This window comes from Spea bombifrons, chromosome 1 (assembly GCF_027358695.1).
Source record: "Spea bombifrons isolate aSpeBom1 chromosome 1, aSpeBom1.2.pri, whole genome shotgun sequence".
NCBI lineage: Eukaryota > Metazoa > Chordata > Amphibia > Anura > Pelobatidae > Spea > Spea bombifrons.
Genome location: NC_071087.1, coordinates 27,128,923 through 27,143,122, shown reverse-complemented (window position 1 = coordinate 27,143,122; position 14,200 = coordinate 27,128,923). Strand labels below are relative to the sequence as shown.

Here is a 14,200-nt window from a genome sequence, read left to right as displayed (position 1 = left end):
AAACATAACCACTAACACAAAATAGTTAAAAACCCACTAGGTAAACTTCCTGCTTGCGACTGACACTGCTTTAAACACCCAATAACTTTCAAATATCCCTCCCCCCATCACTTATAGAAACCAAAATGTATTTTCAATTAGACCTTAGGACTTTGTGCTTATTCGAAGGTCGCTTCTTCCCCATGCTTAAGGCATCGCTCACAGGGCTGGAGGTACCATCAGCTGAGAGACTCATGATGTGTTTTATCTACAGAAGGAGTACTCGTTTCCAATCGATATAGAAGATCAATTTAAGGCATTAACGTCCTTAACATATAGCTATTAAAAATGTACAGTACTTTTCAAATACATGCAACAATCTTTCAAATCGATGTAACAAATTCCATTGATGCGTCAACAAGCCATAGGAGGTTCTAGGCTACGATCCAAAAACAAACTCTGGACAAGAGTTATTCTTGTGCCATACCTACCAATAACTACAATAAAAATACTTTCGTACATTTTGGCACATTTGCAATCTTAGCTCCAGTCCAAGAGGACACAGTGATGCTTTACAACGGACTCAGACTCTGTCTGTTGCCATTGATGGAATCAAAGTCGATGACTATCCTTCTTCGTTTGGGGACAAAGTTCCTTAAAATAAATGAGAAAAAAAGGAAATAAAATGTTAGAACATGGCGCTAAACCAGTTTTCGATGTAAAACAAAAAAAACGGTATACCCCAACACACAGATGATTTCTAATTCTTAGGATTTGCAACTTCTTTAGAGAAGCCAATTATAGTCCCCCCATGCAGAGAGAATCCTTAGCGGTAGAAAACAAACAAAAATAACACACATGAGGTTACATGGGGTCAGCTAACATTGATCATAAATTACTAGGAAGAAAGAAAGGAGTTTCTTTGCCAAAAACCCAAAGGCTTGGAGAAAAAGAACCCTCCCACCTTCTTTGCGGAAATTAATGTAAAAACATAAGTATTCTCTGTCAAGGTTCGGTCTTTCATGTATTTATTAAATGGTACACACTTTTCTCTCTATATCCCATTCACTAAAATCAAAACACAAAAAAACATTAAAGAACTTGCTTTTTACATGAACAAAGTGCTTGCTTTAATAGGTTATCCTGGCGATCTCATGACATACCACCTGGGCTCCGTAGGGTGGGAAAACAACGGGACCCGACATGAAAGAGTGAGCAAGCTCAAATTGGAGCACAGACCCAATTTTAGCAACCCATTTTCTCCTATATTACGGCCAGGGACAGATATTATGATCTTTATTTCCTTCCCTTTACTGACAATACTCAATGCACCCTAGAAGCCCCCCCCCCAATTAGTATATGTTAAGTATATGACCCACTTAAACATTTTCAGAAATGTACAACACCGCGCATAACATCTGCACTGATTGATCTCTCCATCTTTTTCGGGGCAGACTACGTTTCAAGCCAAATTGTTATGTTATATACGACTTGTAACGTCCTGTCTACCCATTGTACACCACCACGGAATATGGTGGCACTATATAAAAACAGTCACAATAAGGCAATTGAGGTAGACCCCCCCCCCCGTATTGAAGGGGTTGATCATTGTAAGACAGGTGACACTGGCTGCTCCTAGAATGTGAATTTTTAGAAAATCTATGGTTGAAAATAGGGCTGCAACTAACGATTATTTTAATAATCGATTAGTTGGCCGATTATTTTTTCGATTAATCGATTAATCGGATAAAAAAATGAATGTAAATTTTTCCTTTATTTAAAATAATTTACTAAACAAATGATGTTAAATACAAACAGCAGAATAAAAAAACTTTGATAATACATTTCTTGTCTTTATTTCCCAACCAGCCCCCCAATATATGCACATTTGAGCCCAGGCTTGCTACGCTGCCTCCCAGACATGCCATGCTGCCCCCCCCACATATGCCACGCTGCCTACCACAGCACTCCACGCTGCCTCCCACATATACCACACCACGCTGCCTCCCACATCTGCCACTCCACGCTGCCTCCCACATATGCCACTCCACGCTGCCTCCCACATCTGCCACTCCACGCTGCCTCCCACATCTGCCACTCCACGCTGCCTCCCACATCTGCCACTCCACGCTGCCTCCCACATCTGCCACGCCACGCTGCCTCCCACATCTGCCACTCCACCCCCCACTGTGCCTGATACGCCTTATACCCCCTGAAACACCACTCCACCCTCCCCAGACATGCCACCCTGCCCTCCCCACATATGCCACCCTGCCCTCCCCACATATGCCACGCCATGCTGCCTCCCACATCTGCCACTCCACAATGCCTCCCACATATGCCACGCTGCCTCCCACATCTGCCACTCCACGCTGCCTCCCACTGTTCCTGATACGCCTTATATCCCCTGATACCCCACTCCATCCTCCCCAGACATGCCACCCTGCCTCCCAGACATGCCACTTCTCTACCCCCAGATATGCCACTCTACCCCCAGATATGCCTTATACACCCTGATACACCACTCCGTCCTCCCCAGACATGCCACACTGCCCTCCCCACATATGCCTTATATACTGTATATGCCTTATACCCCCAGATATGTCACTTCACTGCCCCCAGGATTTAGATTCCCCTAAATTAACCCTAAACTCCCCATTAACCATAACTGCCCCTAAATTAACCCTTAACACCCCCTTAACCACAGCATCCCCTAAATTAACCCTAAAGACCCCATCAACCACAGCATCCCCTAAATTAACCCTAAACACACCATTAACCACAACTGCCTCAAATTAACCCCAAACACCCCATTAACCACAGCTGCTCCTAAATTAACCCTAAACACCCTATTAACATAACTGCCCCTAAATTAACCCTAAACACCTCACTAACCATAACTGCCCCTAAATTAACCCCCACCTCCCCTAACTTTCAGTAGCCCAAATTATATATATATATATATATATATATATATATATATATTACATACATACATGTATATATATACACACACACACACACACACACACACATATACACATTATATATATATATATATATATATACATATATATATACATACATACATATACTTACAGTTAGATGAGTGTCACAGCCATGTGGTTCTGGCCTGGAGAAGGAAGGGGCGGGGCCAGTTGTCACAGTGATTACAGGGGGGGGAGTAAGTAGGAGCTGCTGCTGTGAGACGGTGAGTCAGACTAAACGGATTATATAATGAGGGGGATTTTTCAGAGCGTTTGCTCTGAAAAAACCCTCATTTTATAATCGATAATAATCGATTCAACTAATCGATAATGAAATTCGTTGCCAACGAATTTCATTATCGATTATTATCGATTTTATCGATTAGTTGTTGCATCCCTAGTTGAAAATCTGACTATATCTGTGCGAGTTTCTGTCCTGTAAAGTATTCCACCAAGACGAGCGCAGGTATGACAGGTGTAACATCTGGATGTACCGGTCGCACAAAAAATGTCGCTCTGGATTGTGAATGATGCAAGCAAAATCTCTTAACCATACATTCTTTAAAATGAGAAAATGTAACACTTTACCAATTTAATATATTTTTGCAGCAGCATTCACTAATAAAATTAGGTTACATCCTGATGACAAACAATTTCTATTAACCAGCCTCATATTTATACCATGGAAAGATACCCAACTTATTTTTGGGGTTTCTGTATAATGCATCTCCAAAATACTGATTGGAAACGCACACACGCAGAATATACATCGATACATTCAATGATGCCTTCACTTTATAAAAGCGGCATGAGCCTTTACAGGGAAACTGGCATCTTAGATAATCTTATTCTGCACAGGAAGCCATCACACAAAAGAGGATCACTAGTTTATGTTCTCAAATGGCCCTAGAATAAATCACGATAAATACATAAACTGAACTTACGTGTATTTGATGCCAGATAGGTCAAACATATGTCTTGAAGCTTGCATTTCTGCAGTGTCATGATACTTGTCAGACATATAAATCACTTCTCTGATACCTGAGGGTATAATAATAATAAATAAGATAAAGTGGAGCGCGGCAGGGCTGCATTTACCTTTGGCCCTAAGCCAGGGTAGCACCACCAGCTGTTAAGCAAATAAACTTTTGTTCTCTTCTCTGGAGGTTTAAAAAAAATAAAAATTAAAGAAAGTTTCAATAGCAAAAACCTATAAGCTACTGTTTCTCTGTCACATGACAATTACATGTTCCTGGCAAATATTAGGAGTTTAAATTTAAACAATTTCCGGGAAGGGTTTAGGCATTGATAGTACCAGGGATGTTGTTGCTCTTAATGCATTACATAGAAAGGGTTTGTTCAGAAGAAAAAAAAACCCAAAGGATCCATGATGATTAGGAACAAGAGTAAAAAGCAGCATGGCATGAATACTTATATTTTAGCTTACACTTATTGTCTGGTTCTCTGTACAAATTGAATATAAAACACTGGCATATCTTACGTTTATGAGTAATATCAGTGCTAAGACTGCCAATTTTCCATTACGGAGGAATTTAATTAAATGCTCTATAATAACGTACCCGTGAACTGGTTCTAGTATGGCAGCTAAGCAAACATCATGGTACTGACCTTGCAGTTGAAGTAACAACAAGCGACAGTCACACACTCACCAGCTTGGATGATGAGTTTAGCACATTCATTGCACGGAAACAATGCGACGTACATGACACAGCCCTTCACATCTGCAGAGTTCTTGTTCATAATGGCATTAAGCTCAGCATGGCAAACTGAAACATAAGAAACCTATGATTAAACATCTGGACAAGAAGAGGTAAGGTTTTCTGGTATAGGAATATTCTGTTTGCTGGATTTTTTGATGACTACATTTTGTTATCGATGTCACTAAGTGAACCGTACGAACTTTGTCCACCAAAACTAAACAGAAACCGTTCTACTTATGTAGAGCTCATTTCCCTGCTGATCTCTGGTGACATACGATAGATTCCTGATCCATACCAGAGACAGGACAGGGCTCTGAAAAGAATAAAACCTCTACCTCAGGGTTACCTTCAGTGAATATCAAAGATCGCACAGGGAGAAATAGTTATATGCAAAATCATTAACAGAAAAAAAAATCAGGGCTTGACAAATTTGTTGTGAATCTAGGCGCCAGCTAAAAAAAGTTAGGAGCCAGGATTTTTTTTTAACCAACAGTTGGTTAGGAGTGATCTGATCATCATCAGCCCACTTACTAAACTCACAGCATTTCACCTGGAAGCACCCTGGACTTTCAGGTCAGTGCCGTTTTTTTTTTTTTTATTATTATTATTATTTTTTTATTTTTTTAACTCTTTCAATGCTGATGTTCCATTGGAGCACAGCATTGACTGATATTTAGTCCCCACAAGCTTTTGGGGACAAATGTTAACCCCTGCAATGCCACGAACGTGTCATACACAATTGCGGCATTGAAGGGGTTAACGCTGCACTGTCGCTCTCATGGAGCGATCAGGCATCAGGGGAGGGTTGGGGCTGGTCTCCACACTCATGTGGAGACCGAAGAACCCTCTCCCCCTGTCCCTGAAGCTGCCTCTGGCAGCTGGGACGCAATTGCTGGTCTATAGGCCAGCCTTTGCAGGGGGAGCCTCTTTGATGACTGCTGTAGGCTTCCATGCCTACAGGAGTCAAAGGGCTTGTGGGGGCTCATTTTTGCTGTTGCTGGTCTGCCTGGGCTTCCAGGCAGACCACCAGCAGCAGAGCCCCTTGCAAAATGGGAATTAACCTCTAAATGCCACGATCGCTGCATTGAAGGGGTTAACGCTGCACTGTCGCTCTCATGGAGCGATCAGGCAGCAGGGGGTGTTGTGTCAGGTCCCCACACTTGTGTGGGGACCCAATCAACACACAACCCCCTTCCCTGAAGCTGCCTGTGGCAGCTGAAAACACGATTGCTGGTTTTCCTGCAACCGCGTTTTCAGCCTACAGGATCACTCCGTGGGAGTGATCACAGGCTCAGGGGCAGGCTCTGAGTGGCTGTGCTGTCTGCCCAGTTTGTTGTAGATGTAAGAGGCTGACAAACACCTAGGCGCCAGGACAAAATTCTGTCGTCATGGCGACCTGGGATTTGTCGAGCCCTGAAATAAATCAAAATTAAGGGATGGAATGAGCGTGTCACCAGGGATCAGCTGGGAAAAGGAGCTTGCGGTATGTAGAACTAGCAGTTTCCCTGCAACCGCTAGTAACACATAAGAGATATACCAAAGCACAAAACAATACCAAACAACATAAATTATGCCTGCTGCTCAGAGAGACAGTCAATCGGGTAGGGGCAAGTGAATGGGTAAAGATTTCACCAAGCAGCCAACATGCAGATTTGCCTTGGCAAAATCATGAATTTAAAGTGGATTTTACAGTCTCCATCTTGAATTTGATATATTCGGAAGGGTCTGTTCAGGAACCGCAAGCCTATAATGAGACGAAAATCCCCTCTGGACTTTGATATCATAAATATATGGGAATGGACCCCTAAATGTCTTTCCTGGATAGGAACTATAACTTTTGTTTCTTGGAACAGGGTTGTGATGGGGCAGACCAGACAGGGTTTCCCTGTCACCCTCTGTCCCCCAATGCGCACAGGGTTACTTAGACATACAAGGGGACTGGGCAGGCGAGTAGTCTCCCCAGGAATCCACCAGTGCCCCCGCCACAAAACTCAAACATAGCCCCAAGTATCCTCAACCTCAGTGGGTTACTGTGACAAGGTTGATAGCTTGAAATAGAAAACTTCGCGGGACCATACCTTAAGTAAGATGAGGCAACCATCTGAAGGTCTGTCGGTAGCCTCTAGAGACAATCCTTCTAATCTAGGGGTCTGGGGTGAGAGAAAACCAGTCCGTATTGTAGAATCTGAGCCCGATGCCTACAGGTAGACATCATGCTAAATTCTCAGGTCTTGTTGCATCTTGGGAAAAGCAATGCACTGATTATTACTCTTCCTCTAGAAAAAGTAAGATAGCATTACTAGTTCTTATACCCTGTGGTTTTAGCAAGCAGATGTTCTAGCTCCTCACCAAACAAGGGGTTCCCATGAAATGGAATATTAAGAAGTCTATTTTTTAAATGTATCGTCAGCAGCCCAAGCTGCTGAACGCATAGGCTGATCTGATCGCAGAAATTAAGGTAACCACCTCTTCAGCTGGAAACCGGAGGAGTTGTCAGAGCTCCTCTTGATCCAGATAAACAAATTCAGAATCTGAGACTAGAGTAGTTTGATGCATGATGAAAGCTGGGTCTGATTCTTAATAGTGTGGATAATCTCTTATTTTCTACATCACTTCTGGTGACCAAACAAGGCTTCTGGAAGTGAGCAGAATTCGCAACAGGGCCCCTGGATATAAACGCACAATTCGCTCAAAGGCGGGAAGACAGACACAACTTCAGGACAGAGCCAGGGTGTGTCTGGAGACCGGACAAGACCTCAGGCGCACAAGGAGAATGAATTGCCGGGCAAACCGAGACACCAGCCTAAACCAGAGAGCCAACGTGAGAGATTTCACCCCCCCGCCGGGGATCAACGCTCACTCTAGAGCCGAAAATAAAACAAACGAGCAATGAGTCATCTGTACCCGAGGTAGGCAGAAAAACACTGAAGGTAACACTGTGGTAAGGGTTTTATTCTTTTTCTAGCTTATCCCGGTACGAAAGAGGAGTCTATCACGTGTCACCAGGGAAGCTGACATTAGCTAGATACCCAAAGATGAACTAGCACCACCTAGAGTACCTACATCTGTGGTGTCCAACCTGCGGCCCTCCAGCTGCTGCAGGACTACATCTCCCATAATGCTCTTCAGCTAAGGACCTGGCAGAGGAGTATGGGAGATGTAGTCCTGCAGCAGCTGGAGGGCCGCATGTTGGACACCCCTGACCTACATGGTCTCCTCAGTCTGCCTATGGGCACATCAGGATTAAACAGCCCAAGTACAACTAAGAGCAAAGCTATACACATACCTGGGAACTCTCAGGGTTTGAACCTACTAAAGGGTTAATATTTCAAGAGTCTCAGGGTGAGCTCATTCAGAAAGCTCCTAGGTATGGTTATACACCTCTCTGCCAGTATCTAATCTAGCGGCATCATACAGAACATCCATTACCACCATCGTTCATGCAACAGATTCTTACTGACAAATTCAATTTAGCATTTCAGAGAAGTTCTAGGAATATAAATGTAAAAATTGAAAAAAAGTGGAAAAAGTTATAGAAACCCATTTATTCTGCATTCTTCATTCATAAGGTGTACAGGTGTTCTATGCAAAATATCAGAAAGTCAGCTAAGCTTATTATGAATGCAGTACAATTTTTATTCTGGGTGAGAGTAAAATGAGATTGGCTTATAAAAATAAAGTAATAATTTATTTCCTTCACCCGTTTCCTGCAGGCTATTGAAAGAAATTTTCTAAAAGCATATATCAACCTATCCTGCTACCGGAACTGCGTTTGAAATGTATTAAAAGAAAATGTCAGAAATAAAAAAGCAAAATGTTTTAAAATACAAGTAGTAGCATGGTTGTATCCCGGTATAAAAACAGCTGTGTACCCAACATAAGACAGATGGATAAAATATAAAAACAAAAATAAAAAAATACACATGTATATAAAATAATAATAATAAAAAAAAACAGAAGGATTTTTTGAACTTTTACTTTTAAGTAAACTCACCACCACCACAATTTTCTTGGATTGAATGTGAAGTAAAACAAAATCAATAACCTTCAATGCAGAAGATTTAAGACTTAAAATGATTTTAATTTTCTCTTTAAAGGGTCAGTTTAGTTGCCTGTGCAGCCTCATCAACAAAGACTGCATAAGTTACTTTCACATTCATTTTTGAATCAGAGCTGCAGCGCACCACTCTCTCTCCGTGGTCCTGTTTGCATGCTCCCGATTGGCCGCTTAAGGCAGCCAGTGACAGGAAGGCACTTGCACTGAAATCAATGGGAACACTTCCTGCGCATGAACACAGGGAGTCAAGTTATACTCCCTGGAAATCTAACTAAGCCAGCGCTGGAGCCTACTACCGATCGATACACCACGGGGTCACCGGCATCAGGCATCTCCTGTGAGCTAAGCGGCTGAGTGGTGGGGGAAGAGGCAAATGGAATGGGAAGATTGGTGGTCTGCTGGATCACTCCATGCATTTACATTGGGGGAACCATAGCTGAAAAGTGCCTTTAACCCCTTCAGTCCCAGGGGTTTTTGGTACCTCAAGTCCCGGAGCACTTTCGCCATGTCGGTTCAGCGATTATTCTCTGTTCCTGTGAATAGTGTGCCCATGTAAACTAGATATTGTTTTTTCAAGGAGAGAGAGTGTTTTCTTTTGATACCGTAGTTAGACGATTAGCTGAAAATTTAGGATGAGAAATTTAGTAAAAAGTAGAGAAAATTATTTTATATATTTTCCCCTCTGAATCCTGACAAAATTAGGTAAAGTGACGGAAAATCCCCTCCAAGTTTATCAATTCAGGCATACCTAGTTTATATAGAATTTTCATACTTTCCCAGCACTTATAGGGAACATACTATAAGGTCTACATATTCTTTACAACGCCGTAGAATTTTTTACATTAGGTATGATGGGATCGCAACTTTAATTTTAAACAAATAAACCAAAAATCCCCTCAAAAGTATATATTTCTGTAAAGCAGACAATTCGGGGTATGTGGGAATTCTTCACGCAGATACTTGGCCACCAATCATTGTCTAAGGTGGCCGCAGAAATGATTTCCTGCACTTTTTTTTTTTTTTTTTTCGCCAACACATCCGTGTTGCTTTGTTTGCACAGGGTATGTGTTACGGCAGAGAAACCTGGCCAAAATTGTTTAGCTGCATATAGTACCCTATAGGGTAGTATTTTTTATACCTATGGCTTAATGGGGTTGGGGGGTGTGAATGGGGGCAGGAGGATTATACCTTTTAGATTTTGTGTTAGGGCAATGGGACGTAAGGGTTTTTCCTTTTTTTTTATGTATTTTTTTAATGGTTAGAGGTCCTCTTAAACATATAATTAATGCCATTGATGTCACAATGACATAGCTTAGCTCACTTTATTGTATTATACTTAAAACTTTTTGCCAATTTGTGTTTCAGCATTGTTTTTTCACTCTCCTCCCTGCACCGATCACACTGTGTCTGTGCCTCATCGCAGCGATCAGATATCCCAGCAGGGTCTGGACAGACCCCACGGGGGTATCCTACCCTCCAATGACCTTCCAGGTGACGTCAGCAGCGACGCAAGGGAATGCCCAATCGGGCATTTGAAATAGTAACAGTTTTTCGGTGCTCGCGCTGACAGGGGGAAGTCCAGGCTGATCTCCCATGTACTGAAGGGATGTATCCGTGCCTCTGCAAGAAGGTCAGGACGTACCTATGCTACTACTGAAATAAAAGGCACTTACTCGGCCAATGACAAAATCCATGGAAATTCAGAAAATATACAACAATTTTATTCATTCTGCAGGCTAGTCACTTGATCCAGTGAGATTTCTGCTTCACACAACTCATACGTACCATATGGGTATTTAGTGTCCAGTTTATTCTGGGCAGTGCGGGCCCACGGAAGCACATCATCATGGCAACCATTGGGCATCCCATTGTATCCAATGCCAACAATCTTGTTCTCAGAATTAACTATGCACGCACCCACCTGAAGGTTAAATAAAAAGACACATAATGAAGTGTTGCACGCAGTTGATGTTGGTTAAAGTAATAACAGGGGGTACGTCAGTGAAATAACCACACGAGAGAGCAACGAAATGCAAACGAAACTTCGGCGATCTCTGCTTCTTCTTCCTTTGGGGTCCCCCTCCTCATTTTTGGACATTCATAAGAATTACCGAAATTTGCAAAGAAATTTAAAATTGGTACAAATCCAAATGATCCCTTACGTCAACAAGAAGTGGAGAATTATTCCCACCCAGCAACTCAGACGTTACTTTTCTCTGCCCTATAACCGCAGTAAAACGACTGACCTGGGAACTCGGATCCTTGCTTCTCTGAGCTGCTAAAAACGCCACAGCCATGAAATATTCGCACCATTCTAAGTAATCTTCGCGCTTCTTGCACAATGCTTCAGACGCATGCCTATAAACAGACACAGGAACCGAATTAAACAATCGACATAAAGAGCACAAGGCCTTTACAGGTGATAAGGTATATACATACATACATACACACACACACACTGAGTGATGGACGGACTCCACACTATACATATACACACTGACACTACACAGTATAGACATACATACACTACTCCCCCCTCAACTCGTAGAGACCTGCCACGCCGCTCCATATGTTCTGCCATTGTGAATCCGGCACCCTATGTGACCCTGCTGGGCACCCTCTTCACCATGCCTTTGCAGGAAAGCGTAGGGTGCGGGATTCACAATGGTAGCCCTGGCTAGTTTTTACCCCCTTGTCCCATAAAACCCAGGAAGCTAATGAGCCCTGTCATTAACTATCCACAACATTTCCCCGACTATCTATTTTAGAACATACAGCACAAAAGAAATCCCAGAACAGGTTTATTAAACTATGTGGATTTTATAGGCGAAGCCCGAGGAGTTTAACTGCTCCGAAAGAACAGGTGTTTTAACCCCCCAAACGTGTTTAATAACTATAGGTGATATTAAATAAGACATTCGCAAGTCACGTTACATCCTACACGGTCATAAAATAAATCATTTCATCGCCATGGATTCCTGAGGGACGTTATATGAACACAGCCTGGTGGAGAGAGGGGAGGAGGCAGCATAGAAACATTTAAATACTCAAAGGGATTTAACAAAGTACAGGAGGGAAGTTTATTTCACGGGAGGAGAAATGTCAGAACGAGAGGTCATAATTTAAACCTAGAGGAACAGAGGCTTAGATGGAGTGTAAAGGAGCTTTACTTTACCGTGATGGTGGTACAGAAATGGAACAGCCTCCCATCAGAAGCGGTAAAAGGTAATACAGGCATGGGAGACTAAGGACTGATTAGGGTCTGACTCTTTACATTAGAATAAATGGGCAGCCTATGATCATCCTCCATACCCTTTATGATAAAGTACAGTGATGCATAAGAATCGGGATTACTTCACTGTAAAGTGAAATAATAGGACATTTAATGTCCCTTCCAAGCACAGCCCATAGTTTGCTTGTGAAACCAGTCTGTGACGTTGAACAGGAAGGATCTGACCGGAAGTAAAATATTTTGGCAAAACTTTTAGCTTCCCATGTAGCAGAACCTACTTGTGAAACATCCTTGAGAAATATGGCGCTAAAAAAAAAAAAAAAAAAAAAGAGAATAAAAAGTAAATGAAAGTTATAAAGAAATCTGTGATCGTCAGAAACCAATGTTAAAATAAACACAAAGTTATGACGTTAAGGCGACACGGGACACGACACGCACACGTCTGCATCGTATCCCATCCCAGCCTAACTTCTGCAACAGCTCCATAAAGGTAGATCGCAGCCCAGGAGTTGCTCACTCGACTCCCAGCAGGGATGGGCAGGCGAGGGGTACATGCTAATGTATTAACACTGGCGCGGTTACCCGTTGGGCGGCGCCTGTCCGTCGCTCATCGCGCCGATACCCGAACTTCGAAGGGTCTTTTATTTCTCTGCCGATAGTTACGCTGCGATTACCGGCCACGACAGCTCCATAAAGCTGCCTCAACTCTTACTGAATTCCGGTCTATTCAGCCTCTGCTATTGGCTGGTTTCAGACCCTCCCCCTTCCCTGCGCCCCGCCTTCCCCGTGCACTTAACCACCGAGCTGCCGCGGGCCGGTGCAGGTAATCGCGAGCTAGTCTGTTCCGCAAATCCTATTTTACAACTTTATTAATTCATACAAAGATAAGTGTTTCCCGACACACGTGAGAGTCACGTGACGGCTGTCCGCCTCCTTCTCTCTAATGTGTGCCCAGTTTGCTGTGTAGCAATAATTGCCAACTGTCCCGACAATAGCACACATGTTTGGCTGCATGTAGGAGTGTATTTAATATTTATTATTCCTCTATGGTTTAGTGTCCTATATAGCTTACCTATGGATATATATATATATCCCAACACTATAAATAACACGAAAAACAATTTGTTTCGGAATCAAAAATGCCCTCCGAATTTCATCCAAACAAAAACAAATGAACCAAAAACCAAAAAAAAGTCTTTAGTCTGTGTGCACGTCTACTAGAAATACTAGTGTTCACATATACAAATAGACAAAGTTTGAGTTTTTCTGCAGACCCAAGAGTTTTTGAACCTGCCTTTATTCTTATACGGCTAGTTGACATGTCTACAATGTGTCACGTTCCCCAACTTTGTGCACATGGACTTCTTTTTCCCCAGGGAATATGCAGGTGCCGTGAAAAAGTATTTGCCCCTTCCCGATTTCTTCTATTTTTGCATATTATTATTATTATTTATTGTTTTATATGGCGCCATCAAATTCCGTAGCGCTGTACAATGGGTGGACAGGACAGAACAAGTAGTATATAACAGCAGTTTGACTTACAGAGACAGGAGGGCCCTGCTCAAACAAGCTCACAATCTAGAGGTATATTTGTCACCACACTTAAATGTTCTTTAAGATCAGCAAACTAGTTTTTATATTAGACAAAGATTACCCGAGTAAACACAAAATGCAGTTTTTTAAATGATGTTTACAAGGAAAAAGCTATCCATCCCTGTGTGTGAAAAAATAATTGCCCTTTAGGTTACCTAATCAACCAATTAACCAAATGAAATTGATAATTAGGATCAATGTCACCCCCAGGCATGATTACCGAAATCTCAAAAAAATAGGGATGATCAGAAACATTTATATGTGAGAAATAAGCAAAAATATTAGAAATGCAAGTTTTTGATAAAATAGAGATCTATATATATAAAAAAATGAACAACCGTTTTATCTTTGCCCCACAGTGGTGAAAAATATCAGAGCCTATTTTCTCGACATCATTTCTTCAGCACGGTGCAATTTCGATCTCACGCAGCACCCTTCTCATGTAGGCTGGCAGATGAAAAGTGACCTTGGAAATGCTGCTTTCTTTTTCACAGGCCTTTGGCACAGAACTTTGCTGTAGTCATTATCTTAGAAGTAAATGCCCTCCATGTCTTATTGTTTTATAGCCTTCAGCTCTCACTTTATTAGCCATTATAGCCACATGGTTAATCTCCAAAGATTAGAGAAACCC

The 14,200-nt window shown here is 42.2% G+C and overlaps 1 protein-coding gene across 1 annotated transcript; it reads right to left on the bottom strand.

The window, feature by feature from the left end:
* Positions 1 to 428: 428 nt before the first annotated feature.
* Positions 429 to 12,694, bottom strand: DCTD (dCMP deaminase). The gene is made up of 6 exons (XM_053455255.1): positions 12,559 to 12,694; positions 10,991 to 11,102; positions 10,530 to 10,665; positions 4,637 to 4,753; positions 3,911 to 4,007; positions 429 to 633 (listed from the first exon to the last, which is right to left on the bottom strand). Exons 1-6 carry the CDS (start codon positions 12,585 to 12,587, stop codon positions 552 to 554), a joined length of 573 nt encoding a protein of 190 aa, XP_053311230.1. The 5' UTR covers positions 12,588 to 12,694; the 3' UTR covers positions 429 to 551.
* Positions 12,695 to 14,200: the final 1,506 nt, after the last annotated feature.

Excerpts from the sequence above, each read along its gene's own strand:
- DCTD (XM_053455255.1), bottom strand. The coding sequence starts at position 12,587 with ATGAGCGACGGACAGGCGCCGCCCAACGG. Across the intron at positions 10,666-10,990 it reads GCAAGGATCCGAGTTCCCAG|GTGGGTGCGTGCATAGTTAA; the intron begins GTCAGTCGTTTT and ends TTTAACCTTCAG. Across the intron at positions 4,008-4,636 it reads TAAACTCATCATCCAAGCTG|GTATCAGAGAAGTGATTTAT; the intron begins GTGAGTGTGTGA and ends TTATACCCTCAG.